Raw genomic sequence first — 27,911 nt, forward strand, 5'->3', positions numbered from 1 at the left:
GGATCTGCAACCTAGGGAAAGCTTGATCCTGAACTCCTTGGGGGACAAGGATGTGTTTTTTTCTGTCCCAGCAATCTTTAATTGCAGGACCTTCCACATTTGTTCAGTGCTCAACCAAAAGCTTCCTGGAATTTAGAGCTTAATTCTGCATAGCTATCCAAATTGGGGGGGGGGGCACAAGAAGTTGGAGGTTGCCTTGTAGTTAATAACCTTGTTTTCCCAAGAGCCGCTACAAAATGAAGGTATTGTATGTGGGAAACATGGAGGCCTGGCACTCAGATAATGGAGGCAGAAGAGAAATGGTCGATAGAGCAAGCTGTATTGTAAGCAAAGTGAACGCTATAAGGGAAGGGGAAACTCTTCCCCTCTTTCAGTTTATCTACTAAAAACCAGAGACCAGGGTCATCCGCCTTTCAAACAGACTTTGCTTCCAGGAGATGGTAAAGATACAAAGACACCCAACACCATGTATAGATTAAAGTTTATTTCCTCTGAGTCTCTGAGAAGTTGGCAGGGATATAAGGCGAAGTGGTAGTAGCTGCAGGGGCCTGAGCAGAGCTGGTGCCGGGAGGGGCTGGCATGGGCAGGAAGAAGAGATTGAAATATTCCGGTCCAAAAGCCAGTTAGTGAGTCTCCTTCATCTGTCTTTGGATTTTGTGTAGCATCTCCTGCATCCGCCGCAGCTGAAATAGGCACATACATCAAAACAAGGTGTTTGACAGGGAGAGCCTTACTGTATTGGAGATGTGTCCCCAGATTCTAATCCCTTGAGTCTGGGGCCTTGGTAGCCTTTATATATGACGGAAATGGCAGAACCACTCAGCATCCCACGTATATACCAGAGCCAGGGGTCTTTCTATCCCCAAGCCAGGGGCTACTGAGAATTATCGAACAGGACTTCCCAGGCTGGCAGCCACAGCATGGTGCTCTCACCTCTTCGTCTTTCTCTCGGATTAGCTTCTCAGTTTCTGGATCTGTCCCTGGTGGGACAGCAGGGATAGGGAAGTCAGTACCACTCTCTCTTGTCAGTTTGCTGAAGGGAGGGGGAAAGGAGGGTAGTAAGGTTGGGGGAACCCCAGCACCAACTTGAGTGAAGCCTGGGGCCTGTAGAGTAATAAGGGGAGGACTTGGGGTTCCCCTGGCCAGCTCTGTCCTGGCTGCCGGTCATACTTGCGATTCCGTTCCTTTACTACTAGGCGGGTCATGCTCTGGATGCACTGGGCCCTGTAGTTCTCATAGTGTGTCTCTCGGGTCACATCCTTCAGGTCCTGCATGTGGGTACGCACCAGCATTGTCCGCAACTTCACAAAGTCGCAGTGACCCGGGTTTTCCACTGTACAGCAAGGCTAGGAGTCAGTCCGGGTCACAGGTAAAGAAGAGCCCCTAAGGGCAAGGATACTCTGGTCCCAAGCTCAGAGCTTTACCTTCTACTATGCCCCAAGGGTAGAGCCGGCCCCGAACTCTCCGCCCTCTGGCTTCTACCACAGTGTTGCTGCCAATCACTGCAAATGGGATGCTTTCCTAAAAGAAGTTATGGTTGCCGGTCAGCATCTGTGTTCTCACCTGTCCTTTCTTTCCACTTGTATCTTCTGCTGTGCTCTAAGAAGGCAGGGTCCTCTTCCACCCCAACAGTCTCTCCTTATATAGAATTCTACTCCCCTCTTCTGCCCAGCAGAAACAAGGTAAGAAAGGGGGTGCCCTAGGGTGGCCCAACCTTTAGGGCTTGGTCCTGTAATTTGAAGTCCTCATCCTCATCAGAATCACAGTCTGGGAACTGATAGATCTTGATTCCAAAGTGCTCAATCTCCTCCCGGATCTGGCAAACAGATGAGGGGGTCCACAGTTCTGGGTACCCCATCTTTTCTCGAAGCCCACCTGACTCCCTCCCTCCGTCAGCTCTCCTCACTTTGCATTTCTTTCGGTCCACTTCAGGAGGCGTCAGTGTATCTGCCTTAGCCAAGATAGGCACAATGTTGACCCGCTGATGCAGGGCCTTCATGAATTCAACATCCAATGGCCGGAGCCTGGGGAACAGGAATCTGTGACCACCTGCTAGTGGTAGCCCTGCCTGCGGTGCTCTCGGCCTGTTCCCTTAGCAGAACCCGGTGGTGCCAGGAGCCTCAGGCTCAGACCATACCCGTGGCCGAAGGGCGAGATGAAGTAGAGGCAGCAGTGCACCCGGTTGTCTTGGATGTTCTTGCGATTCAGGCCACTCTCGTCTCGGAAATACTGCTCAAACTGCTGGTCGATGTATTCCGCTACAGGCTTCCAGCTGGGGCAAGGACAGACAAGGAGAGAAACTGTGGGAGTGGGGGCTGCCTGGTGAACCCTGGCTTGAGCCCCGGTTCACTCTTTCTCTACTACTCTTTCGGGGAATGACCTGGGGAGGATGGAAGTAGTTCATATCTTGATAGAAAATTAGACTGGTCACACAGGCAGTTCAATACATACTAGTTTGGCGGGAAAAGGGGGCTGAAGGGTGACCAGGCAAAGAAGTAAGAATCGCAAAGTGGCAGCAGGTGACTACCAGCTAGAAACCAGGGGTACCCTAAGTCAAGTTCACAGTCTGGCCTCAGAGCCTTTGCCTCTCCAAACCCCCTCGTCCTTACCCAAGACCCGGTTCTTCCATGCATGCTGCTTTGACAAGAGCAGCATGCATGGCTCTGCTGCACTCTGCAGCCATGTGTATCTCATTCCACACGGTGCTACACTCTGCAGCCATGTGTATCTCATTCCACACGGTCGCTACACTCTGCAGCCATGTGAACATCACCACACACGGTCGCTACACTCTGCAGCCATGTGTACATCACTCCACACGGTCGCTACACTCTGCAGCCATGTGTACATCACTCCACACGGTCGCTACACTCTGCAGCCATGTGTACATCACTCCACACGGTCGCTACACCCTGCAGCCATGTGTACATCACTCCACACGGTCGCTACACTCTGCAGCCATGTGTACATCACCACACACGGTCGCTACACCCTGCAGCCATGTGTACATCACTCCACACGGTCGCTACACTCTGCTGCCATGTGTACTCCACACGGTCGCTACACTCTGCAGCCGTGTGTACATCACCACACACGGTCGCTACACTCTGCAGCCATGTGTACATCACCACACGGTCGCTACAGTCTGCAGCCATGTGTACATCACTCCACACGGTCGCTACACCCTGCAGCCATGTGTACATCACTCCACACGGTCGCTACACCCTGCAGCCATGTGTACATCACTCCACACGGTCGCTACACTCTGCAGCCGTGTGTACATCCACACACACGGTCGCTACACTCTGCAGCCATGTGTACTCCACACGGTCGCTACACTCTGCAGCCGTGTGTACATCACCACACACGGTCGCTACACCCTGCAGCCATGTGTACATCACTCCACACGGTCGCTACACTCTGCAGCCATGTGTACATCACTCCACACGGTCGCTACACTCTGCAGCCATGTGTACATCACCACACGGTCGCTACAGTCTGCAGCCATGTGTACTCCACACGGTCGCTACACTCTGCAGCCATGTGTACATCACTCCACACGGTGCTACACTCTGCAGCCATGTGTACATCACTCCACACGGTGCTACACTCTGCAGCCATGTGTACATCACCACACACGGTGCTACACCCTGCAGCCATGTGTACATCACTCCACACGGTCGCTACACTCTGCAGCCATGTGTACATCACCACACACGGTCGCTACACTCTGCAGCCGTGTGTACATCCACACACACGGTCGCTACACTCTGCAGCCATGTGTACTCCACACGGTCGCTACACTCTGCAGCCATGTGTACATCACTCCACACGGTCGCTACACTCTGCAGCCATGTGTACATCACCACACACGGTCGCTACACTCTGCAGCCATGTGTACATCACTCCACACGGTCGCTACACTCTGCAGCCATGTGTACATCACCACACGGTCGCTACAGTCTGCTGCCATGTGTACTCCACACGGTCGCTACAGTCTGCAGCCATGTGTACATCACTCCACACGGTCGCTACACTCTGCAGCCGTGTGTACATCCACACACACGGTCGCTACACTCTGCAGCCATGTGTACTCCACACGGTCGCTACACTCTGCAGCCGTGTGTACATCACCACACACGGTCGCTACACCCTGCAGCCATGTGTACATCACTCCACACGGTCGCTACACTCTGCAGGCATGTGTACATCACTCCACACGGTCGCTACACTCTGCAGCCATGTGTACATCACCACACGGTCGCTACAGTCTGCAGCCATGTGTACTCCACACGGTCGCTACACTCTGCAGCCATGTGTACATCACTCCACACGGTGCTACACTCTGCAGCCATGTGTACATCACTCCACACGGTGCTACACTCTGCAGCCATGTGTACATCACCACACACGGTGCTACACCCTGCAGCCATGTGTACATCACTCCACACGGTCGCTACACTCTGCAGCCATGTGTACATCACCACACACGGTCGCTACACTCTGCAGCCGTGTGTACATCCACACACACGGTCGCTACACTCTGCAGCCATGTGTACTCCACACGGTCGCTACACTCTGCAGCCATGTGTACATCACTCCACACGGTCGCTACACTCTGCAGCCATGTGTACATCACCACACACGGTCGCTACACTCTGCAGCCATGTGTACATCACTCCACACGGTCGCTACACTCTGCAGCCATGTGTACATCACCACACGGTCGCTACAGTCTGCTGCCATGTGTACTCCACACGGTCGCTACAGTCTGCAGCCATGTGTACATCACTCCACACGGTCGCTACACTCTGCAGCCATGTGTACATCACTCCACACGGTCGCTACAGTCTGCTGCCATGTGTACTCCACACGGTCGCTACAGTCTGCAGCCATGTGTACATCACTCCACACGGTCGCTACACTCTGCAGCCATGTGTACATCACTCCACACGGTCGCTACAGTCTGCTGCCATGTGTACTCCACACGGTCGCTACAGTCTGCAGCCATGTGTACATCACTCCACACGGTCGCTACACTCTGCTGCCATGTGTACATCACTCCACACGGTCGCTACACTCTGCAGCCATGTGTACATCACTCCACACGGTCGCTACAGTCTGCTGCCATGTGTACTCCACACGGTCGCTACAGTCTGCAGCCATGTGTACATCACTCCACACGGTCGCTACACTCTGCAGCCATGTGTACATCACTCCACACGGTCGCTACAGTCTGCTGCCATGTGTACATCACTCCACACGGTCGCTACAGTCTGCTGCCATGTGTACTCCACACGGTCGCTACACTCTGCAGCCATGTGTACATCACTCCACACGGTCGCTACACTCTGCAGCCATGTGTACATCACTCCACACGGTCGCTACAGTCTGCAGCCATGTGTACATCACTCCACACGGTCGCTACACTCTGCTGCCATGTGTACTCCACACGGTCGCTACAGTCTGCAGCCATGTGTACATCACTCCACACGGTCGCTACACTCTGCTGCCATGTGTACTCCACACGGTCGCTACAGTCTGCAGCCATGTGTACATCACTCCACACGGTCGCTACACTCTGCTGCCATGTGTACTCCACACGGTCGCTACAGTCTGCAGCCATGTGTACTCCACACGGTCGCTACACTCTGCTGCCATGTGTACTCCACACGGTCGCTACACTCTGCAGCCATGTGTACATCACTCCACACGGTCGCTACACTCTGCAGCCATGTGTACATCACTCCACACGGTCAACCACCACGAAGCCATGTTGAATCCATCAACTTTGAATCCACAGATTTCATTTGTCCCAGCAGACGATAATTGAGCTAAAGGAACACTGCCATCATGACATCATGGCACCTAGTGTTACATGTGCTGTCACGCATGTTCAACTACACACAGAGAGCTGATGAGAGAACTCGGCTGGTAAGAGTGCTTGCCACTCAAACCTAGTGACCTGTGTTCAGTGCCAGGACACAAACACATACCATGCACACCGACAGTAAGTTTATAAAAAGTACAGCACACAAATCGATATCAGTAATCACAACTGGCTATCACTTGATTCACTATACTTTATGCTTTCTACTTATAAGAAATGTTTATTGTAGCTGGGCGGTGGTGGCGCACGCCTTTAATCCCAGCACTCGGGAGGTAGAGACAGAGGCAGGCAGATCTCTGTGAGTTCGAGGCCAGCCTGGTCTACAAGAGCTGATTCCAGGACAGGTCCCAAAGCTACAGAGAGAAACCCTGTCTTGAAAAGAGAGAGAGAGAGATGTTTATTGTAAAGCGATGGCTGTGTTATGCCGGCGGCAGCCTCGTCTGTCTTCTAGTCAGTCTATTGCCCTAGAGGGGCCATGTCCAGCAGCTGACCTATGACATCTGGGCCTGTGTTAGTACACTCTGTGATGTTCATACAATGATGAAATAAAATGATGTGTTTCTCAGAATCTGTCTCCTCCCCAGGTGAGTGTCTGTGCTGACAACTTCAGTGTTCAGGTCTTTTGCTCCTCTGCCGTCTTTTTAATCCCTGTTGCCATGATACCGACACTTTGAGCTCAGCACTCTCGTTTTTAAATCTCCTAAATTAAATCTGAATCCTCTGAAAGACTTGCTCCAGATTATTCTTTATCGCTAGAGCCCCTGGCTCTGTGACTCCTAGCTCAGTGTCGGCAACTACATATGGCTGGACCCACTCATTTTTCATGTGATGGGCACAGCTTGTTACGAAATGGCTCTCTCTGCTCCCCCACTACCACCAGGCTGTATGCATCTCAGGGATGAAGATCATTCATATTTGCTCTGCATCCCTTAAAATGTCCACCTTGTAGGTTAACTAAATTAGTGTCTATGGAAGTACACTATAAACAGGAAAGTACAATTATCTGGAACGATTATTATTGCAAGGGAATTCTTACTGAAATGGAAATTATTTATTAAAAGTAAAAGGAGGTAAGTTGATTGAAAGTGGTACCTGCTGGCTAGGCAGTAGCGGTGCACGCCTTTAATCCCAGCACTCAGGAGGCAGAGGCAGGCGGATCTCTGACTCTGAGGCCATCCTGGTTCCACGTTCCAAGACTGTTACATAGAGAAACCTTGTCTCGGGAAACCAAAACAAACAAAAAAAGTGGTACCTGCTACAGTAGAAACCAGGTACTAGTTGGGATTAGAATGTTGGGACATGCTGTCTGCTGAGATACACTGCTGGAATAGGAAGGGAAAGAGGATGGCAGCATAGCATCTCCTCAGTCCATCAGAAACATTGACAGAAACCACAAGCCCATGTACCACTAAATAGTACAGTGCTGTAGCAAGAATGTAAGAGATGGCAATCCAGGTAAGGCTTAGACAGCAGAAGCTGATGATAAACCAGTGAGGATAGTCACATGTAGCAATAAGGCAGGTGATGAGGGCTTAGACATGTCTGTGAGACAGTGAACTAGAGTGAGCATCATGGGTATATAGCCTGTGTAGTCACAGGAGTCTGCACTCAGGAAGACTACGCTTGGTCTGATGTTGTTCTTGTCATATTGAAATTCTTATAATTATGAACAAGGGGACCCACAAATCCTGTTGCTGGCCCTGAAGTTACTATTGCTAAAATGCATAGGCAGCCGGGCGGTGGTGGCGCACGCCTTTAATCCTAGCACTCGGGAGGCAGAGGCAGGCGGATCTCTGTGAGTTCGAGACCAGCCTGGTCTACAAGAGCTAGTGCCAGGACAGGCTCCAAAGCCACAAAGAAACCCTGTCTCAAAAAAACAAAAAAACAAACAAAAAAATGCATAGGCATAATTCACGGCTATTTTCAGATCAAACAGATGATGTGGAAATGGCTGGTCTTTGTTGTTTGGTTTTTTTCTTTCCTATTAGGAGATAATGCAACCAGTTTGCTCAAGATCATACAGTACTGAATGCCAATCAAGATTTGTGCTCTTGGTGCTACTGCCTACTTTCTCCACCAAGCGCACTGCCCCTTTCCCCTACCTGCCCCTGTTCTCTTATGTGTGATCATTACCTAAGCAGTCCTCCAGTTCATGAAAAAACAGGAGCTAAGGCGGGTGTGTATCCTGCCTGTGTCCAAACCACCTTCCTTTTGCTAGATAGTCTGAAGGGCGCCTAAAGTTCCTTCTTTTTCTTCTACTTTCCGCCCCTCCCTGTAACTCCCTGTAACAGGTTTTTTTGTTTGTTTGATTGTTTGTTTGTTTGTTTGTTTTGAGGAAGTCGAGGGTAACACAGGTTGGCTACGTGGTTGGGACCAGCCTTCAGCTGGTCCTGCCTCCAGCTCCCAAGTCCTGAGATGGTAACAGTACACCGCTCTGCCACCTGGCAATCCCTTTGCTACTTTTTTTTAAAAGATTTATTTATTTATTTATTATGTCTACAACATTCTGCCTCCATGTATGCCCACACACCAGGAGAGGGTGCCAGATCTCATTACAGATGGTTGTGAGCCACCATGTGGTTGCTGGGAATTGAACTCACGACCTCTGGAAGAGCAGCCAGTGCTCTTAACCACTGAGCCATGTCTCCAGCCCACCTTTGCTATTATTTTCCTTTGCTCTTTTGCTTTTCTTTCCTTAGCACCTCCCTCCATTTCCCCATAAACAAGATATGTTTGCAGCATCTAAAGTAATTGACGAGGAAAGAAAAGAAAGGAGGAATGGTGGTGTTTATGTTGGGCCTATACATTTGTGTGGATGTCTGCTCCTCTGAGGCGTTTCACGTTATGTCCTTACAAACATCATGGAACTCTATGCCAGAACTAGGAAGACTATAAAAACCCATCAGTCTGGGGCTGAGCGCAGTAGTGCAAGCTTGCAGTCCCAACACTTGAGAGGTCAATGCAAGAGAAGCACTGAGTTCAAGGCTAGCTTGAGTTACATAGTGAGTCCCAGGCTATATATACAACAAGAAACACTGTCAAAAAAATTCTAATCTCAGCACTTGGGAGGCAGACCTCTGAGGTTATGGCCAGCCTAGCCTACACAGTATGTCTGGCTCAAAAATAAATAAATAAGACCATCCATTCCAATCCTTTCTCTCTCACTTACAGAAGAGACAGCTGTCCAGTTCAAGGAATCCGGCTGTCCAGTAGGGTCACAGACCTCTCCCTCCTAGCAAATAGAACTCTGTCTGTGACCGAGTGTGACCTGTGTAGATGCATGCGGTAAGTGGGTGGGACAGGAGCAGCTGGGGCTGTACTTGGTCAGACATACCACTCTGTGTTGTTGACTGCATCCCCAAAACCGGGAGTGTCCACAATGGTGAGCCGCAGCCTCACGCCCTTCTCTTCTATGTCCACTGCGTGCTTAGTAATCTCCACGGTTTGCATGATCCGCTCTGGAGAAGAGGGAAACTGAGGCAAGGACAAGGGCATGGACCTGCCCAGCCAAAACAACCTGCCCACCCCAGCTAGCGTTCCCGCCCAGACTGCCTTCCTTTCCACCCCCAGGCGCCTGATGGCCTGTTCCCTGGGAACCAGCAAAAAACACATTTCCCAACACAGGAAATGCCGGTGGCTGTTGGCTCTGGCCCCAGCCTCTTCTCTGCTCCAGGCTTTTTTCTTGGATTCCTGGAATCCTTTAGGGGTCAGACATTCATTCAGAGATCAGGATTCTGGTCCCGGCCCTGCTTCATCACCCAAATCTTTTTTTCCCCCTGAGACAGGGTAGCCTTGACTGGCCTAGAACTCTCTTTCTCTGTAGATCAGGCTGGCCTCAAACTCGTAATGATCCGCGTGCCACGGCCTCCCGAGCACTGTGATTAACGGCGTGGGGCACCACACCCAGCACAGCACCCAGATCTTTAGAGAGCTGGCTGGTGAACTGCCAGGTCAGATACGTCTATGGAAAGAAGCCACACTGCTCTCTAGGAAGCAAGGCTTCCAGCATGCCAGGGAGGGCCCCATCTCCAGCACCTGTGGGGTTTTCAGCTTCCCTTCTCTTGCCTTACCTTCGGCACCTAGGAGTTTCCGATCCCTGTACAGGTCAGTGAGGAAGAGGCTGTTGACAAGAGTGGATTTGCCCAGGCCAGATTCTCCTGATGGAACAGAAGACAGAGGCATCAAGTCAGAAGGGCAAGGCCCAGCTGATCAAGATCTGGGGCGAACTGCTGTCTTGTCAATGGGAGAGATCAACCAAAGCACAGTATTTCAGGACTGGGAGGAAGCGTGTTCAGCTATCACAGTGAGTGAAGTCGAGAGACTGCCCACGGTAGCAAGGGAAGGGAACCCTAGAAAACCATCAGTCAGATACATCGCTCCCATCCCCTCTCCCCCCAAATCTGAACACCTTGCCCATACTTTGCATGAGTTTACAGAAAAGGGCGTAGTCAGTTGCGGCTCGCCCCTTCTCTCCCTGTGTGCTCTTCAGACACACACATCAGTTCCTCCTGAAACACCCCTTTGCCTGGCCCAGCCTTGCCCCTTCCTACCTGCCACCATGAGTGTGAAGTCAAAGCCTTTCTTCACCGACTTCCTATGGACTTGATTGGGGAGGGTTGCAAAGCCCACATACTCCTTGTCATCCTGGTAGACAGGAAGATATATTGCACAGGGTTAGAAGCAGCTCCCATCCCCAGCCTTCCTCATCTCTTCCGGGTCTTTGCCCTATCCTTTGAGCTTCCAGCTGAGGCCACAAGCCAGTCAGTCTCTGCTGTGACTTCGAGTATGCAATGCCTTCAAGGCAGAAGCCTTAGAGGTGGGGCTGATTCTGGACAGAACGGCCCTACAGACACATTTGATGCTTGTGCGCAGACCCACACACCTACCCCGGGCTCTCTTTGTGTCCCCCCTGGGTCTTTCTGCACCCTCCCACTAAATGGCATAGGCAGGGCTGGAGTCTCTACCTCAGAGGAATCATAGGGATCAAGCTTGCCCCATGGGCTGCGGGGCCTGGAAGAAGGGCTGCGGGGCCTGGAAGAAGGGCTGAGAGGGACTGGGGCACAGATGTACTGCTGGCTCTCAGAGGGCTCAGGCCACAAAGTGGCTCTATACTCCAGGTCATCATCACAGAGCTCTGGGCTCCGGGGCCTTGGCTCCAAAATTTGGGGCCTGGACACCCTGGTCTTGGCCTCCGATGGGTGGCAGGGCTCGCTTCCTGGGAAATCCTTCACAAACTTGCTCAGTTCGGCATCATCACTGCTGTCCTCCAGGAAACGCTTGATCTGGGGGTGCGGGAGAGGAGGTGGGAGTGACAGGAGGGAGCAGGATGGGAAGATGGAGGCACGGCAGAAGGTGAAAAGGAAAGAAGGAAAGTACTGTGGTTAGAAGGGAGAGAAACAGCAGCCAAGCCAGAGGAAGTTCTCACGCCTATCCCCACCCCCACACCTACCTGCTCCCTAGCCTCCCCAAGCCCAGAGATGGGAAAGAGCCTCAGAGTCCAGCCTACAAAGCCCTGTCCTAGCAGCTTATCACGGATGCCGCCATTTCTGGAGGTCTGCCTTAGCCAGGGGCCCACGGCTGTCCCAAAGAAAGGCAAAGGAATCAAACTGAACGAGAGCGGGGGAGGAGCAGGGGCCTAAGACCTGAGTGTGTCACTCAAGAGGAGCGTAGTATCAGGAAGGGGCACAGACACTGGCAGGCAGGGTGGGGAGAGGGGTCTTTATCCTCCAGGCAAGTAAAACGCCAGGCCAGCAGCGGGTTCAGTGTCTCTGTCACTGCTGGTCAGGGATCTGGGGCCTAGGTGCATATTCTACTACAGGGGCTTGTTTTCCAGGCTTGCTGTCTAAGACTTGGGGTCACTGACCCTACTCTTAAATCTAAGGGCTGATCGACACCCAAATTTGACCCTAAACCCCAGAATCAGAGAGTAACCATTTTCCCCAATGAATGCTAAATATGAAGCCAGCCAGGTAAGAGAGGATAAGAAAACACTGAAAAGCTTTGCGAGGGTGAAAACGTGACTAGACTTCCTGCTTCAAAATGTACTATAGACCGGGAGGGACCCCTTAGTTGCCTCTTTGCCCATTTTCCCTGAATGCAGGAATACGGGAAGGTTACAGCCTCATCAATGCTCCGCAGATTTGGGGTGCTGATAGAATGGGCTGACCTCTCTGCAGAAGCCTGTTCCACCATCATCACGGAAGATGAGTGGTTTCCCCGACTCTTGCCCTTAGTCCCCCGGAACTAAGCTTCCCAAGTGTTTCCCCTCTCCTTTTGGGGTCAGCATTCTTTGTGGGGTGCCTGGCAGTGCTGGGCTCATCTCTGCCTCACAACACCCACGTGCCACCCCCAGACAATGGACAAGGGCCAGCTGCAGAGGCTGAGTCACCCTCTGGGGGTTGGCCAAGCCAGTGGGGCTACCCTGGACCACTGTGAAGTCTCAGCCAGAGGAGAGATAAGATGGCCACAGTCTTCCTACAGAGCCCCATTTTACGGAGGTCAGAAGTGAGAGAGACAGACATGCACACTGCCAGGTTTTTGCTAAGAAGAGACAGAGAAAGGGAGGTTGGGGGAAATGTCCGGTACAACTCAGGTTCCGACACCTGGGTCGGCTTGGGCATGAGGGAGGAAACTGGAACTAGCATGTGAGCCTTAGCGCCCCCAAGAGGCTGTGCAGAGCCAAGCCGCCTCTACAGGCTTCTCTCACCCATTATATCCGAGGTCCAATGAGGTGACCATACAGCCCAGTTCATCCTTGTTGGTCTAGCATAAGGACTAATTGTTGCCCCTTTCACTCTCAAGAGCGGCCCAGCTCGGCCAAGTTAATTATGCCGCAGCACAGAAAGGACGGAGCAGGTCTCGTTGTGTGGCAGCTAACGAGTCTGGGGAATTCCAGAAAATCTCCCAGCACCAGCCCTCGGTGACCCAGAAGTCGATCTGGGGGTCCTGCTAATCATTTGAGAAAGGACTGTGCTCTCTCAGGGACACAGCACAGAAGGACAGCAAGGGAGGAAAGATGGGGACGCAGTGATGGAAAACCCAAGCCCACAGTCTTCCAGCAGAGCTACCAGGATCCTGGCACCACCATCTTCCCTGCCAGACCTGATTTTACATCAGCATGGGAGAAGCTAAAGGGCTCCAGACAAGGAGCTTAAGACACCAGGATCTTTGTCCGTCTGTCTATCTACTTTCCCCGGCTTTGCCAGGGACCAAACCATTTTCCAGCTCTGAGCTCCTATGCCAGTCAAGGCCAAGTGGAAGACCAGTTAGGTCTGCCCATTTCCCCAAGCACCATCTTACCCCGGCTTCAGTCCCATCCTCAGAGACAGAGTTCCCTTGCCATCCCAGTGAATGGTCCATGCCCCACACTTCAGACCCCTGTCAGCAAGCTCTGGGTCTAACTGAGTCTCCAGGCAAAGGTCCTCAAACAGAAACAGCCTTGCCCTGATGCTCTTGTTGTCATCTGCCTTCCTGGCTTCTTCCTCCCCCTTTTTCTTTGACCCTACTCTGTCTCTGGCAGGGGCCAAAAAAGCCTGTGGAATGTTCTTCTCCACCCCCTCTTCCCCTCCCCTTTCCTGGGCTCCCACCCTCCAAGGACAGCTCAGCTGCAGCAGGATCACTGGATTCCTCTGCAGTTCCCTCCTCCTCTGATTGGCTGTCCCATGATGCCTGCCTGCTTCCTATCCTGGTGGGCACAGCACCAACCTCCCAACAAGCCTACAGCACGAGCTTGATCCACTTAGCCTCTCTGTTAACCCCTAAGGACACTGGAGCCTGCCTGAGGACTAGGAGGTATCCTAAAGTGACCTAATCCACCAGGACTTGGGGACAGCCATCCAAGGAACCTATCTCCAAAGATTCCAATCCCTTAAACCTCTCTTACCTTCACTTGAAGCAACACGAAAGGGGGCGGGGGGATGCACAATAATCCCTTGAGTACAGGTTCTCTGGGAATGGTCCCACACTTCTTCCCAAGTGTCCCTTTGTTTTCCCTACCAGAAGAAGCTGTTGTCCTACTGTCCAGAAAAACTGCCACCAGATTTCTCTGCAGCAACTCCAGCCACAAAGGAGTCTTTGCTCCATGGACTGCAGCCATCCAAAGATACATGCCCTCTGGACTCGGGAATACCTAACCTACGACCTCATCTAGTCCACAGAATCTCTAGGATGCTTGGTATCTGCGGAACATGGGTTCAAATCAAAGGAGACTGAAATCCCAGAGGCTTCAGAGCTGCCATTTACATAGAAGAGCAATTGGGGTCTTAGCAGGGAGGTACAGATGGAGTATTCCACTGGGAGTTCGGAACAGAGATTCCCTCTGCAAGCCTGAATAGTGCCCCAGTTTTAGGGCTTGAATGTTCTTGCCTTTTTTTTTTGCCCCCAAGACTGCTCGGAAATGGAAGGACTCCCAGGTAACAAATCCGTCCAGCAGATTTGAAGATGGGGGGAGGGGTGGAGATCTCAAGTCACAGAATAGTCATTAAAACTGTCCTGTCACTATTCTTCCCACTTCCTGGGGCTGGAGACCCCTGCTGATTTCCAAAGAAGTAAGGATACTGACCTCCATTGGCAAGATGCAACACAGCGGAGTGTGGCCTAGCACGAACCAGTCAGCCCAAGCACTTGGCTGGTTATGAGGGCAGAGGCCTGAGACTGGACATCTGGGTAGTGTTGGGGTATCTTTAGTTAGGAAAGAGCAGGGTGGCCTTGGCCAAGCGGAAAGCCCAAAGACCTCAATTGAACTGAACTTAGTGTGTGGCAGAAAAGGCCCCCTGGTTCCTGCTGGGCTTAGCACTGGGGATAATCAGTGCTTCCCCAGGCTTCTGTCTTGGAACAATCAGCCTGTCCATCTCCCATGTGGGAAGAAGGTGGCGGACTAGGACAAAGACAAGCACTACTTGGCCTCTCCCAGGGACCCCTTTGGAGTAGGTCATAGGGTCACTAATACTTCCTGGCCAAAACTTGGGCCTCTGCCTAGACACAGCTTGAGAGACAAGCGCCCAAAAGGTTGGCCTCTCTAGACCTGAGAGCTTCTGATTCCACAGGGCCCAGAGTTCCCTTTTGGCAGCCGCTCCCAGCCAACATCCTGCCCTGTGGGCTGATCACCATTCGCCTCCTGCTGTAAACAGCTTGTGCCTCTCCATGCAGAAGGCCAAGTCTGGAAGAAGAGGATGGTGTGTGGCCTGGAAGCCCTGGCACCCATACACTGTGTTTCTGACAGGATCTGGTAACAACAGCAGAGGAGCTGGTATCCTCAGAGCCAAGGGTGAAAACTTTTATCTGGGGTTACAGCTTCTTTTCTCACAGGCAGGTGGCAGGAATGAGTCCCCCCCACTCTACATCCCAGCCCCCACACACTGCAGAGAGACCTAGTTGCAGGGAGAAGGTAGATGGAGCAGGAGGAATGTTTCCCAGTGTTCTGGGTTCTGGTCAGGAAGGCAAAGGGATACAGCTGGTCACGGCCCTGCACGATAGTGGACTGGGCTCTCTTCCTTTCTGAGGAAGGTTCAGGGGATGTGGATCACGTCTGTCACCATCCCTTTCAGTGAGACTGGCAGTGTTTATGGATTTCCTCTATGTTTTCCGAAGGAAGTTGGTGCTGGTCTCTGCACCAGGGGTAGGTGAACGAGGAAGGGTCATCCAGGTAACATAGCTGATTCCGACAAGGGCGGATACTTATCCCCGCCACCACCACCATCTTCGTCAGCGCTGTCCTCTCTAGCACCAGAGGCAGGCGCTTCCTACAGAACTGACCTATACCTTCTAGGACCTTGGGCAGCACGCTGGGGGTCGCGGCCGGCTCAAAGGAGCCCCTCTCAGAAGGAATAACTTGAGAGCAACGACGCGGCGCTCAGCGCCAGTGCCTAGTCTGAACCCGGCGCCGGGGACAGTACCTCCCGCCCTGCCCAGCCAGGGCTGCAGCACCGTGCGTCCCCTCGGAGCCGCCTGGGAATGGCAGGCTTTGCGTTTCCTGCTGCCCGATCTCCTTACCATGGTTGCAGCCCGAGCCGGGCCGGCTCCGCCTGGACAGCGCCCCAGCAACCCGCGGTAGAAGCTGCGCGCCGACCTCTTTGCACCGCGGGCCCCCACTAGCCTTGCAGAGTGCGGTCCTCTGGTGGCGGGGTGGGGCGGGGCTAGTCGGGTCCGGGGCGGGGCCTGCACCTCTGCAGCCGCGGTGATGCCTGCGTTGAGCTCCTCCAGAAGCCCAGCGCTGCATAAGGCAGCTGTTTTTTCTAGAATGGTCTCTCCGGGCAGTGCTGCACCGTGGGAACTTGATTCAGTCCCCACAGAAAAATAAACCACTCCACCTGGCATCCCTGGAAGATGCTGCCTTTGCACAGGGAGGGCGAGTTGTGACGAGAGTTGGAGAGAAAGCATTAGTTACCCCTGGAGATTCAGCAAGAAACATCCAAGTTAGTCGCTGCTCATACCCACACCACACCTTCTAAGAGGTAAACGTCAGGCATTCCCCACCTCCACTCAAGCTGTGAAAGGACACAGGTTAGTGGCAGGCTCCTTTTTGTTCAAGATCCCAGATTAAAGATTAAAGAGGATTCGTTGCATAAATTATCCAGGGATCGGGCAGAATGGCTTTCAGAGGGAAGGGGAGCCTTGCCCGGAGCAAAGCAGAGTGTGAACGGGCCTCTAGAAAAGCCGGCCAAGCATAACCCAGTGAAGCAGCCCTTCCTCCCCGACAGGCAGGCAGAATGGGGTGGGCCGAAGCTGCAGCAGCTTTAGGAGCATTAGAAGGTCAGAAGGGTCAGAGCAGCAGCTAGCCAAAGGGAGATGCTTAGAAATGGATTTCCTGAGTTAAGTAAGATCTGAACTGGCCAGGCTCCTGTGGAAGTTTCCAGAAGCCTTCCTTATCCTGACGCCCAAAAGCCCTTCCCCAAGGGTAGGTTAACTGACTAGCCCCTGCCTCAATCTGCTTCAGACAAAGCTGAGCCCCTCAGCCATAACCCACTCCCAGTACTGGTGCCAGCAGGCTGAGGAAAAGCCTTTCTAGTTAGGAGACCAGACAACTCACTTCACCTCTCAAGGTCTCAGTTTCCACCCCAAAACATAAGGGGGGAAACTAGATGGTTTCTAAGTTTTTGACTGGTCCTTCTGGGTTCTCAAGGTGGACGTGGTGTTGAAGGAGAGTATGCAGTGCACTTCTGTAGGCCTTAGAGCAGTGGTTCTCAACCTTCCCAATGCTATGACCCTTTAATACAGAGCCTCATGTTGTGGTGACCCCAACCATAAGATTATTTTGCTAGTACTGGGAAGTGATGATGCACTCAGGAGACAGAGGCAGGCGAATCTCTGAGTTCCAGGCCTGCCTGGTCTGCAGAGTGAGTTCCCAGGTCAGTCACGGTACACAGAGAAACCCTATCTTACAGGACAAACAAAAAAATTCAGTACTTCATAACTGTAATTTTACTACTATTATGAATCATAATGTAAATATTTGATATGCAACTCCAAAGGGGTCACGATCCACAGGCTGAGGACCACTGCCTTGGAGGACAGCAAGAACAATGGAGAACCGGGTGGTGGTGGCGCACACCTTCAATCCCAGAACTCAGGAGGCAGAGGTCAGCCTGGTCTACAGAGGGAGTTCCAAGACAGGCTCCAAAGCTACACAGAGAAACCCTGTCTTGAAACAAAACAAAACAAAAAAATAATAAAGGGCAAGTCTGGCCATGAAGAGACTGAGAAAGAGCCAAAGGGACATGGTAGGGACCTGCGGCTCGGCTTCACAGAGGGGCCCTCTGAAGATATAAATAGGCTCCCGACAAAGGCCTGAGGTAGACAGGAGGTCTCAAGCTGCAGCCAGAAAAACAAAAACATAAAAGGGAAACCCCAGTGCTGTTTGAAGTCTCCTGATGCAGCAGCTGGCTGCTGTAAGATCTGAGTCTCAACCTTAGGCCACACACAGCCCCAGGCCACCAGCACACCTGTAAGACACCTGTCAGTCTTTCTGGTCATGTAGGTAGGAGTGGGGGAAAGTCTCTAGCGAAGAAAGCAGACCCTGGACTGGGGGAGAGGATACAGCTCAGTCTGTAAAGCACTTGTGGCGCAAGCGTGAAGACCTGAGTTCCACCAGACTCCACATAAAAAGCTGAGTGTGGTGGCAAACTGTGATCCTAACCCAGGTGGACCTCGGGGGCTCACTGGCCAGCCAGCCTAGCCTAACTGGTAAGTTCCAGGTCTTAGTGAGAGATCTTGTCTGGAAAAATAACGACAATGACAGAGTGGATGGCTGTCCTGAGGGACAACACCCAAGGCAAATTCTGGCCTGGCTTCTGCTGGTACACACGCATCTGTGCATACATGCATATAAACACATCTAAAAAGGAGGAGGGAGTGGCGGGCCTCCCCAAAGTCTTGTTTTCCTTTATTATCAAATCCACCAGACTCTAGCCCTAACCCACTCTTAAGTGTGAACTCTCTCAAAAGGCAGCTCAGCTAACTTACCTTCGGCTATGGCTGGACCTGCAGCTTAGGCTCCAGAGCCCTAAATGTCTTGAGGCATATTGGTGCCAGCTTGCCTTGAGAAAGGCCCCAAGAGAAGCCTTAGACCATAAAACTCAGATCCAAGCCAAGAAGCATGGATCTTGATGGCACACATTCCCTTTCTCACTATGGTACTTTAACATAGGGGGTGAGTTAACAGCTGAAGGCAGGCTAAGCCATTCCGCTCCCGCAGGCCTGTATGCCAACCCTGTAGCGTTCAAGGACTCTGTGAGAACGTGGCCTCCCTTGATCTTCCTGGGCCTCTGTTTCTCTCGCTGAAGGAAAATGGATCCTCCCCACAATTTCTAGCTTTTTCTCTGTATTGATCAGGGCCGGATCCATGTGTGGTCAGCAACATAGCCCGGATCCAGCTGCTCTTGCATAAAGCACCCCCAGGAGTCAGATGGCTTGGCCAACCTTGCCTTAACACCATACAGCTCCAGAACTCCCTAGAAAACAGCCAGAGGGGTAAGCAGCATTGACACCCTTGACCAGAGTACAGTTTCCTGGGCACCACTAGTATGGGGAGCCAAACATGGGGGGACAGACACATAGCTCAGCACAGAGGACCACGTCACTCCCCGAGAAGCTCAAACCAGCAAGTACTGCTCTAGCCTGCTCCCCCAAGTCCTCTACAGAAAACTTCATGGTGTCCTCTACCTTGTCTCTTCTACCTGTTCATGAATGCAGGTTGCACATGGCACAGCAGCTTAGTAAGGCTGTGTAGGGGCCAAGCTAGAACCTACGGTCAGGTCCAGGATAAAGAATGATGACCACAGGAAGTCAGGGTTTCAGATCTGTGTGATAAGCAAAGGCCACTACTGCCTCTCAGCAGCTGTTTCCCATGTGTGGTCCAAGATCTAATTGTGTCTCCCTTCCACCACAAATGAATGACTTACTGATGATATTATAGCCAGGAGCTCTGGGAGCACCAAAGAGCTGGAGTGTGTGTGTGTGTGTGTGTGTGTGTGTGTGTGTGTGTGTGTGTGTCTTTCAAGGAAACCTCAGTAGGTCTGTAAAGAATAGGAAACAAAACTTAAGCCCACCTACCAGACCAGCCACTGCCTCGCGTTCCTGGGGCAGGCCTGAGATGTGGGTGGCAGGGTTGGGATCATTTTGTTTCTTGGTACCTGTTATGTGGCTCCATGCAGAGAGCAGCTCTGACGTTAGCAAGGTGCTCGAAGCCAACCATTTCAACAAGGTAAGAATTTCCAGCTCCCTCTCAGCGCCCAGGAGTTCCAAGTGGGAAGGGCCTTGCATGCCTTCTGATGTCATTGCTCTCTGAATGGTCTGACCCTTCCAAGAGGCCCTTTCTGTCTCCCTAGCCTCTTTAAATACCTCCCATGGTCCCGAGGTCACTGACTCAACTGCCCTGTGGTCTTTAGGAACTAATTTACCAAGGTTTTTGTCATACTGAGACAAGGTATTCCTCCCACCCTGGTTTTTCCTAAATGTTTTAGTGCTATTAGATTGGCTGACTCTGTTCATTAGATCTTGTTTGTCCTTGCATGGCCACACCCTTTCAAGTGACCTGCCCGTGTGGTGTACCAAACTCTCCCAAATTAAGCAAAAGCCCCTTAGGGGCTGGAGGAGGGTGTCTTCTGTTGCAACCTCTGCTGACTTCTATCCAGGGACCAGAGAAGATGTGTTGTGATGGTAACCCAGGGCCCTGCCCCCGGGAGCTGGCCAATCAATATGGACTGACTAAAATAATGCATGAATTAGTTTTCCATTCTGATTTTAGTGCCCAGACAAGCCTTGAGGCTCTATACGTCATTGACCCATCACTTGTCCTTCAGTCTGTCTGCTCTCCAGCACAGGCTACCTCTCAGCCTCATGCAAAGACACGAATGTGCCCTCAGTAATACAGCCCCCTTCACAGTTCTTGACATCTCTAAAATGCCGAGAAGTTATTTTACAGGAAGATGCAGCCACAGAAGAATAACTGTACCGCACAGTGGAATCTCAGAATGGGATGTTCCTTAATGTTCTCGGCTTTGACAAACAAAGCCCAGACGCTCAGTTCCTTCATCTGTGAAGTAGAGAAAAAGAGTCTACTCCACAGTTTGCTATAAATATTTAGTAACATGATATGGTAAAAATCACTAAAGTGAATAGCAGCTATTATATCTGCAATTGAGGACATTATCAACACCCAGCCAGCTGCTGCCAACTGTGGCTATTTCAAATGTTTTCCCTCCAAAGGATTAAGATTGTCCATGTGTGGTGGTACAGAGAGATGGGAGAAGAGAATACCAGAGTAGTGACTTAGAGTGACTTTGAGATACGCTGCAGCCACCCGTGGGACCAGCTTTTCAGGTCTTGGCCTTAGACCAACTAACCCAAATTCCCAAGAAAAGCTACTACAGACACTCTCTGGGCTTAGCTGACTTTGACAATGGTGGGTGTGCCAAAGGAGAGATCTGGCCTCTCCAGGCCCAGTCTTGGAGTTGGGGCTTCTCTCTGGAACTAAGAGGCGTTACTCACATTCTGTTCCCCTCCTCCAAGCCTTTGTCCAGCCTTGAGGAGCAGCTGTCTTGCTGCTCCCCTCCCAGCAGCTGAACCAAAGGCAGCTGAGCAGGGGGTGAAGGGATCTAGCCATTTCTGCTGCTCGTGATAGTGGCCTTCTGGCTGAACAGCTGTCAGGGTGGCTTCTGGGTTAAAGATTTTTCTTCGTCTTTCAGGTAGTACCCTGCCCCTGAAGCCAATGTCCCTAACCTAAGACCACTGTTTTTCTCCTTAACTAAAACCGCCACCTCAAACATGGCTAAAATATTCTAACAGAAAGAACAGGCAGTGGAGTCCAGTCAGGAAAGCGGTTAGCTCGTCAAGGTCCACTTGTGTGAGTGGAGCGGTCTGGAGATATACCTCAATGGTTAAGAGCACTGACTGCTCTTCCAGAGGGCCCAGGCACAAATATGGTACACTGTCATACATCCAGGCAAAATACCACACACATAAGGAAACAAAAAAGAAAAACATGTATTAGGAAGTCCAAAACGTATGTGCCTGCGTGGGATTATTTTGACAACAAAAACTAAGAAGTTTAGCTTCGGTTCCACCATCAAAGCCAAGAAGGAATCACATTCTCCTGACCTCATTACAATAGGCTTAAGAGTCACCTGCCTGGGTCTCAGGGTGAAGCTGGGCTCCATCCCTCAACTCCTCATCTCCAGAGGTTAGCGGTGAGGTCAATCACTTAGTGGAAAAGCAAGACTTTTGGTAAAAAGCCCTATGAGCTGGGCAACCTAACCTGGATTAGCAAGTCATGGCCAGAAGTCCCCAGCTGTTCATCCCACGTCAGAGCTGGCCACCCATGGCAGCTGAAAAGGAGCAAGGTGGCATCCAAGAGGGTAAGAAGCTGTGTGTGTGGGGGGGGTGCCAGGCTGCTGTATGAGCCTGCTGAGGTTTCCTGCCTCACTTTCACCCCCACTGCGCTACGATTTCAACGCTAGCCTTTATGCAGAGCAGGAGGAATGGACAAGGTGAGGAAGTGAGTTCCCAGGATTCCTTTCAAGTAGTTTCCATTCTAGGTTTCTGTTTGCACCTTCGTGAAGGTAGACACTCCCGAGTTCCTGAGAGACTTGGGCTTTCCTTTGTAAACAGAATGCCTCAGAGAAGAACATCCCCAGGGTTCAGAAGTCACAGGAGTCTGAGCACCTGTCCTTCAGGGCTCAAATGATGTGTCACCCTGAAGACATTTCCAGTCTGCCTGGAGTACCCCTGGAGGCCTCCTCTGGTTCCTGCCCTCATTTCCAGAATCAGTTTCTTGCATAATTGATAGATTCAGCAGGGAGGAAACCACCTCATCTTCTGATAGCCTAAAAGGCACATACAGAGGCTAGCTAGTAAAGTGGGGATCCCGTAGGCACGTGATCTTGGGGCTGGAGTAGTCCCATCCATCAGAGCCATTGCTGCCCCTCTCATTAAGAGCTGCATTCTTGCTGGGCGGTGGTAGCGCGCGCCCTTAATCCCAGCACTCAGGAGGCAGAGGCAGGCGGATCTCTATGAGTTTGAGGCCAGCCTGGTCTACAGAGCGAGTTCCAGGACAGTTAGGGTTGTTAACCCTGTTTTGAAAAACAACAACAGCAGCAACAACAACAAAAGCTGCATTATTTTCAGGAACTCTACAGGCCAGAGGAGAAGGCAGTTTCCCTGGCCCACTGAAGGCCTAACAGAACCTTCTTGCTGAGATTCTGCTAACAGACACACATTAGGATGTCTCCCTAGGTCTAGACCAGTCTTCTCTGAGGAGACTCCACCTCTACTACCATCCCAATCCAAGGATGAGCTGCATCTCTCAACTCCACTCCTTAGACAAAAGGAGACGGACAGAAACATGGGCTGAATCTGGTGTCGTCCATAGCTGTGGACCCAGAGGAGCTAACGAAGCTCAGTAACAAATAATGTCTTTCAAGAGCCAGCTTCTGGGGTCACGCCACTGGAGAATTCCTGCTGGGAATGGAATCTGGAACAGTTTCTATGGTCAGGCCATTCCCAAACCAGAGGAACCAGAGTCCTCACACAGCAGGACCATAGTCTCCATCCTGGGCCTGCCTGAGAGTTGTGTAGCCCAAAAGGACAGGTTGAGAAAGCTGGCTTTTCATGGAGACTGCTTTGCCCAACTCTATCCAAACCTTCCTTCCAGAAAACTAGGGAAGACCGATGGCCCAGCTGCCTGAGGACCTTGTCTCCCCAGCTTCTGGGGAGCAGCTCTGCTGTTGAACAGGGCTGAAGAGCTGTAATTATCCAGACAGGGCAAGAGCTATTTTGGGAAGATGTCATTCTGCTGCCGAGGCTTTTGACTTCCTAAACTAAAGCTCGATGCACACGAAAAAGGGACGAGGCTGAGGGGGATGGAAGGGAGCCTGCTCAAGTCACAGGCATCAGATTTTGAACCAAAGAAACAGTACGCTTTCCCAAAGGTATAAATTTGTATTATGCTATCTTCCTCTGACGTTGGAAAGGAGGGTGAAACTACCCTCTACTTAACTCCTCCCGATTCCCCATCTCCGAGAGCATTCATTCTGCTGTTGATTGGGTATTTGAGCACAGCCTAGGGCGCAGTATTATTTTTTCCTGTCCATGTCTTATCTCCCCATTCGCGCAGTCAGTATGTCAAAGCAAAGAACTGGTGTGTGTGTGTGTGTATGTGTGTGTGTGTGTGTGTGTTAGTACCTAGCGAATGTCACACATCTGATTAGAAAACTGTCTATGGAATGAAGGAGCGGGCGGGACCGGAGGAAACAGAAGAGAGGAACTTATTGCTTTGCTTGGAGATAGTCTCTAAAAGTGGCTGCTCCCACCTACAGCTGAGCTCAGGCCCGAGGCTGGATAAGAACTCATAGCAGAGGGGGTGGTAGCTGCATTCCCGGACACCTCCCCTTCAGCTGTTCTGTTATCTGAGCTCTTGCTGTCCCCACTCTTTTTCCATGTGAAGTCAACTGTTCCCCGTGGGTCAGGCAGCCATGGAGGAGACTTTGCTAGGCTTCGGGTAGGAAATAAATGTGGTCAAGGAAAGAATGGAGGCAGGAAGAGCTGTGGCCATCTTATCGAACGTGGGACGAGAAGAGCAAAAGCACCGAAGGGGACAGCAAATGCAGCGCAAAATCAGGACGCTGCCAAATTTAGGACACAGGGCTGCCAAGAACGGAGCCCACTTTATGTTTCTCCGACTGGAGGACTCAAACAGTGTGTAACCCAGAAAAGCGACCCCCTTCCGAAGTGCCCTAGGCAGGAGAGGGAAGAGCCAGATGGGGAATGACCTAGACCATAGCTGCCCCATTTCCCACAGAGCCCTGGGCAAAAGCTCTATTCTTTCTCTTCAAAGCTGCAACTTTAGCTCGTCTAACACTTTGGTACAAATATCCCTGGGTGCAACACAGTGCCCTTTTGTGCACTCGACAGCCTACCCAGCCACATGCTGCAGTTCTGTCTCCTTCCACGCCCCCTTCCATCAGAGGACAGGAGTAGGAACTCCATGAGGGGTGGGGACCCTGGACTGTAAGTTACCTCCCAGAGGGATTCTTACCTCCTCATCTGTCATAATAAAGAAGTGGAAGCCAGGCATTTCCAGGGGGGCAGCAAATGGAATTCAGAAAGTGTCAACATGAGGGGAAAAAGAGAGCGTTACTAAAGATGCCAGGTTGATACGGGTATAGCCCGGGCCCACGCTCCTTCCCGGGGTCCCAAATGTCCTGAACAGCAGTGGCACCCTGAGAAGGGCTTTACGTCTAAAGCCGTTCACACGGGCCAGACCCTCCAAAGGGGAGGTGGATTCAGGACTGCAGTGCATTTGTAAGACTCTCTCCTCCCCAGGAACGCCATCCAGAGCCCGGCCTCTGTCCCATTAATAGCATAGGAAGCTTATCAAGCCATAATTCTTCTATGAAATAGTCCTGGCTGTCCTGGAACTAGCTCTGTAGGCCAGGCTGGCCTTGAACTCACAGAGATCGACTTCTGCCTCCTGAGAGCTGGGATTAAAAATGTGTGCCACCACCACCACCTGACCATGCCATAATTCTTACTGCAAGAGTCTCTGCTACCAAGATACACTCTTCCAAGTCTGATCCTCACTCCCACGCCACCAGTGGCCAAGCATAAAAAGGAATAAAAGGACCCGAAGGATGCCAGTGGTTCCAGAGGTGAACGCAAGACCTACTGGTGTGGGGAGGGGAAGGGTGGGCAGAGTCAGAGATCCTCTCAGGGCAACAAGTGGAGACAGGGCGTGAAGAGAGTTCTGAACCCTTGACCAGTGCCACTGTGGACTCAGCTTCAAAGCGGATAGTTTGTTTTGGTGACTTCTCTTTAAAACACATGACAGGGGGCTGGAGAGATGGCTCAGTTGTTAAGAGCACTGGCTGCTCTTGTGGAAGAACCAGATTCAATTCCCAGCACCCACATAGCAGCTCACAACTGTCTGTGACTCCAGTTCCAGGGGATCTGATGCCCTCTTCTGGCCTTCATGGGCACAGAGCTACATGCAGGCAAAACACCTTATACACATCAAATAAATTAAATCTTAAAAGGGGTGACAGAAGCTGGGGGTGGTGGAACTTTGGAGGCAGGTAGATCTCTATGTATTTAAGGCCATCCTGGTCTACATAGCCAGGTCAAGTCCAGTCAAGGATACATAACAAGATCTTGTCTCAGAAATGAACAACCCCTCCAACATATGATAGATGAGATTAAGTTTAAGGACCACAGGGCTTATGTTGTTCTTCTTCCCAGAACTGAGTTTTTGTGAGAGCTCACTGTGGAAGATGAAAAAGGTTCACATTCCCAAAGGGCTGACTAATAACGAACTGAAGGTCTAAACCTGAGTCACTTACTTTAAAAGACCCAGCGGTACAACAGACATGGAGGCTGCCCTCTCACCTGCCTTGCCACCCCCTAAGCCTCCCCTACAAGAAGGGGAACACAGACCTTTCAGCCACCAGAGGATCCGGTTGTACATCTCCTCAGAGACATCTGAAAGGAACAAAACCTTGCTTTTTCCTGCCCGTGGAATGTCACCACTCCTCCCTCCATTACCCAAGTCTCCAGGTCTCCACCAGAAAGTCCTCTTAGCCCCTGGCCTCTTCCAGGGGCTCTCCTCCCACCACTGTCCCTGTTCCATCTTTACGGCCTCTCTGGGAACTTTAACGCTCACTGCCTCCAGGAAGCCCGAGCCCCAGCCCATGTGTTCCCTACCTACTCTCCTTTAAAACCAGGACATTAACGCAGGGCTCTTACTGTTTTTAACAGCCCCTATTAGCCCGCGCCCTGCCTCAGTTCTTTATATATACGCTCTGAGGCATCCACGTCTGACCCTGCCAGCCATTCTACCTTCCATGGCAGAGTTAAGCGGCATTGACTGTTGGAGGTCGTGTTCAACTCCAGCTTTAACCACTTGCACTATGTCACTAGCGTGGAGCTCAGAGAAGCTGGCAGCCAAGGCCTGGAGTACTGAGCTCAAAAATAGAAGCAGCTTGGCAGTAGCAGGAAGGCAGCCTTGGGGCCCGGGATGACGAGGGGGTGCTTTCATGCCTATCCCAACGTCCCATTTCACTACGTGTGGGCTGCCCCCGGACCGCTTGCTGCTGCACGTACCCAGAAAGAAAGCATTGAAACCTTGAATGGGGTGTTTGCAGGTGTGCTTCGGGGTCTTCGGCACGTCTAACAATGGGACTCGGTGTAAAGACTCCTTTGGTGACGGCGGCAGGCTTCTTCTTTCTCTCTGGAACATCAGGTCCTCACAGAAAAGGTTTGAGTCCATTTCAAAAAAAGACTCTAAAGGGTCTAGGGGAGGAGGGGACGTAGGTTCAAAATCAAATATTGACGGCTGGCTTGGGGGCGTTTCAACTTTAGGATTCAGTAAGGCCCACCATGAGCAACCAGGCCCATACCTAGGTAAGGACCTCGGGGGCAAAGGCCGAGGGGTCAACTCCAGTTCTGCATGGATGGAGGGCTTTGGCGACAGATCTGTGTACAGGGGAGATTTATAGTGTCCTTCAGATACTGCTCGAGTTGTCACACGATGAGGTGACTGTCCTGACTGTTTTCCTGAGCAGATGGTCACCTTGCGTCCAACCTCACGGTCTCGGGTTGGAGACTTCACGGTGGGTTCTATTTCTGATATTAAAACCTTTGAGTAGGGCTTGGTCTCCACATAGACTGTACGATCTGAACGCAAAGGAACCCGGGGTGCCCCATCTAAATCTCTGAGGACAGAGAGTTTGAGACCTGTTGATGCTTTCACGTTCTTTTGCTTAGGTTCTGAGAGAATTGAGCTGGGAGGAGCAATTTCTGATTCCTGGGGAGGGATCTTTCTAACGACTGTCTGATGGTCACTGGTGCCACGACTGCCATGCTCTGAGACATTTCTGGCAGATTTGACCTCAACAGTAGTCCTTCGGGGGGGCTCTGTTTGTATAGCTTCATCCTTTGGATAAGCTGAAACCCTACGGGGTACTTTAACCCCCTGGGGGTTCTGGACCTTGGAGGGTGGGTCCTCTTCCTTCTCACTTACAAAACTCAAGTGGCGGTATTTGGCATCAGAAGCCAAAGAGGAATGGAAGCCAACCTCACGGCCTGGCTTGTTCTCGTATCTTCTGGTTGATTCTTCCCTCATTGGGCTGACATTCCGACGCCCTCCTGAGAGATGGGAAGATAGTGTCTGCACTGACTGGTTCTTTCGATGAGGAGAGCGAGGGCGGGATGTCTCTGTTCTTGGTCGGGTCTCAGTTCCCCGTGAAGTGGAGACTGTAGAGGGGCCAGGCCCTGGCTGTGGGGACATAGAGCGAGGATAGTCTGCCACTGGACAGTGAGTGGTGAGAGTTGCGGCTTCGGATCTTCTCTGGGAAGGGCTCGAGGAGACAGCAGGGCCTCGCTGGCTTGAGGAAACATAGCCATGGCCCCGCTGAGGAGTGGAGGTAGTCACCTCAGCCCCTCTGTGTGATGAAACCGCTACCTTGGACCCACTTTTATTTGTCTTCAACACATGATAGACTGTGGCCTTCTGGGTAGATGCCATGTTTTATCA

At 51.7% G+C, this 27,911-nt stretch overlaps 1 protein-coding gene across 9 annotated transcripts; it reads right to left on the reverse strand.

The window, feature by feature from the left end:
* Positions 1–469: 469 nt before the first annotated feature.
* On the reverse strand, positions 470–27,902 carry Septin4 (septin 4). 9 transcript variants are annotated; one of them, XM_075991184.1, is made up of 14 exons: positions 26,480–27,902; positions 25,814–25,858; positions 24,420–24,427; positions 10,855–11,172; positions 10,441–10,534; positions 9,961–10,047; positions 9,225–9,348; positions 2,138–2,272; positions 1,907–2,024; positions 1,715–1,816; positions 1,425–1,521; positions 1,171–1,333; positions 934–1,033; positions 470–683 (listed from the first exon to the last, which is right to left on the reverse strand). In XM_075991184.1, exons 1-14 carry the CDS (start codon positions 27,900–27,902, stop codon positions 624–626), a joined length of 2,874 nt encoding a protein of 957 aa, XP_075847299.1. In that variant the 3' UTR covers positions 470–623. The 9 variants fall into 9 exon arrangements, with proteins under 9 accessions (XP_075847299.1, XP_075847301.1, XP_075847300.1 ...); XM_075991186.1 differs by lacking the exons at positions 24,420–24,427; positions 25,814–25,858; positions 26,480–27,902 and adding an exon at positions 15,881–16,219 and having other exon boundaries at positions 934–980; XM_075991185.1 differs by lacking the exons at positions 24,420–24,427; positions 25,814–25,858; positions 26,480–27,902 and adding an exon at positions 15,881–16,219.
* Between the last annotated feature and the right edge of the window lie 9 nt (positions 27,903–27,911).

Source organism: Microtus pennsylvanicus, chromosome 11, assembly GCF_037038515.1.
Source record: "Microtus pennsylvanicus isolate mMicPen1 chromosome 11, mMicPen1.hap1, whole genome shotgun sequence".
Lineage (NCBI taxonomy): Eukaryota > Metazoa > Chordata > Mammalia > Rodentia > Cricetidae > Microtus > Microtus pennsylvanicus.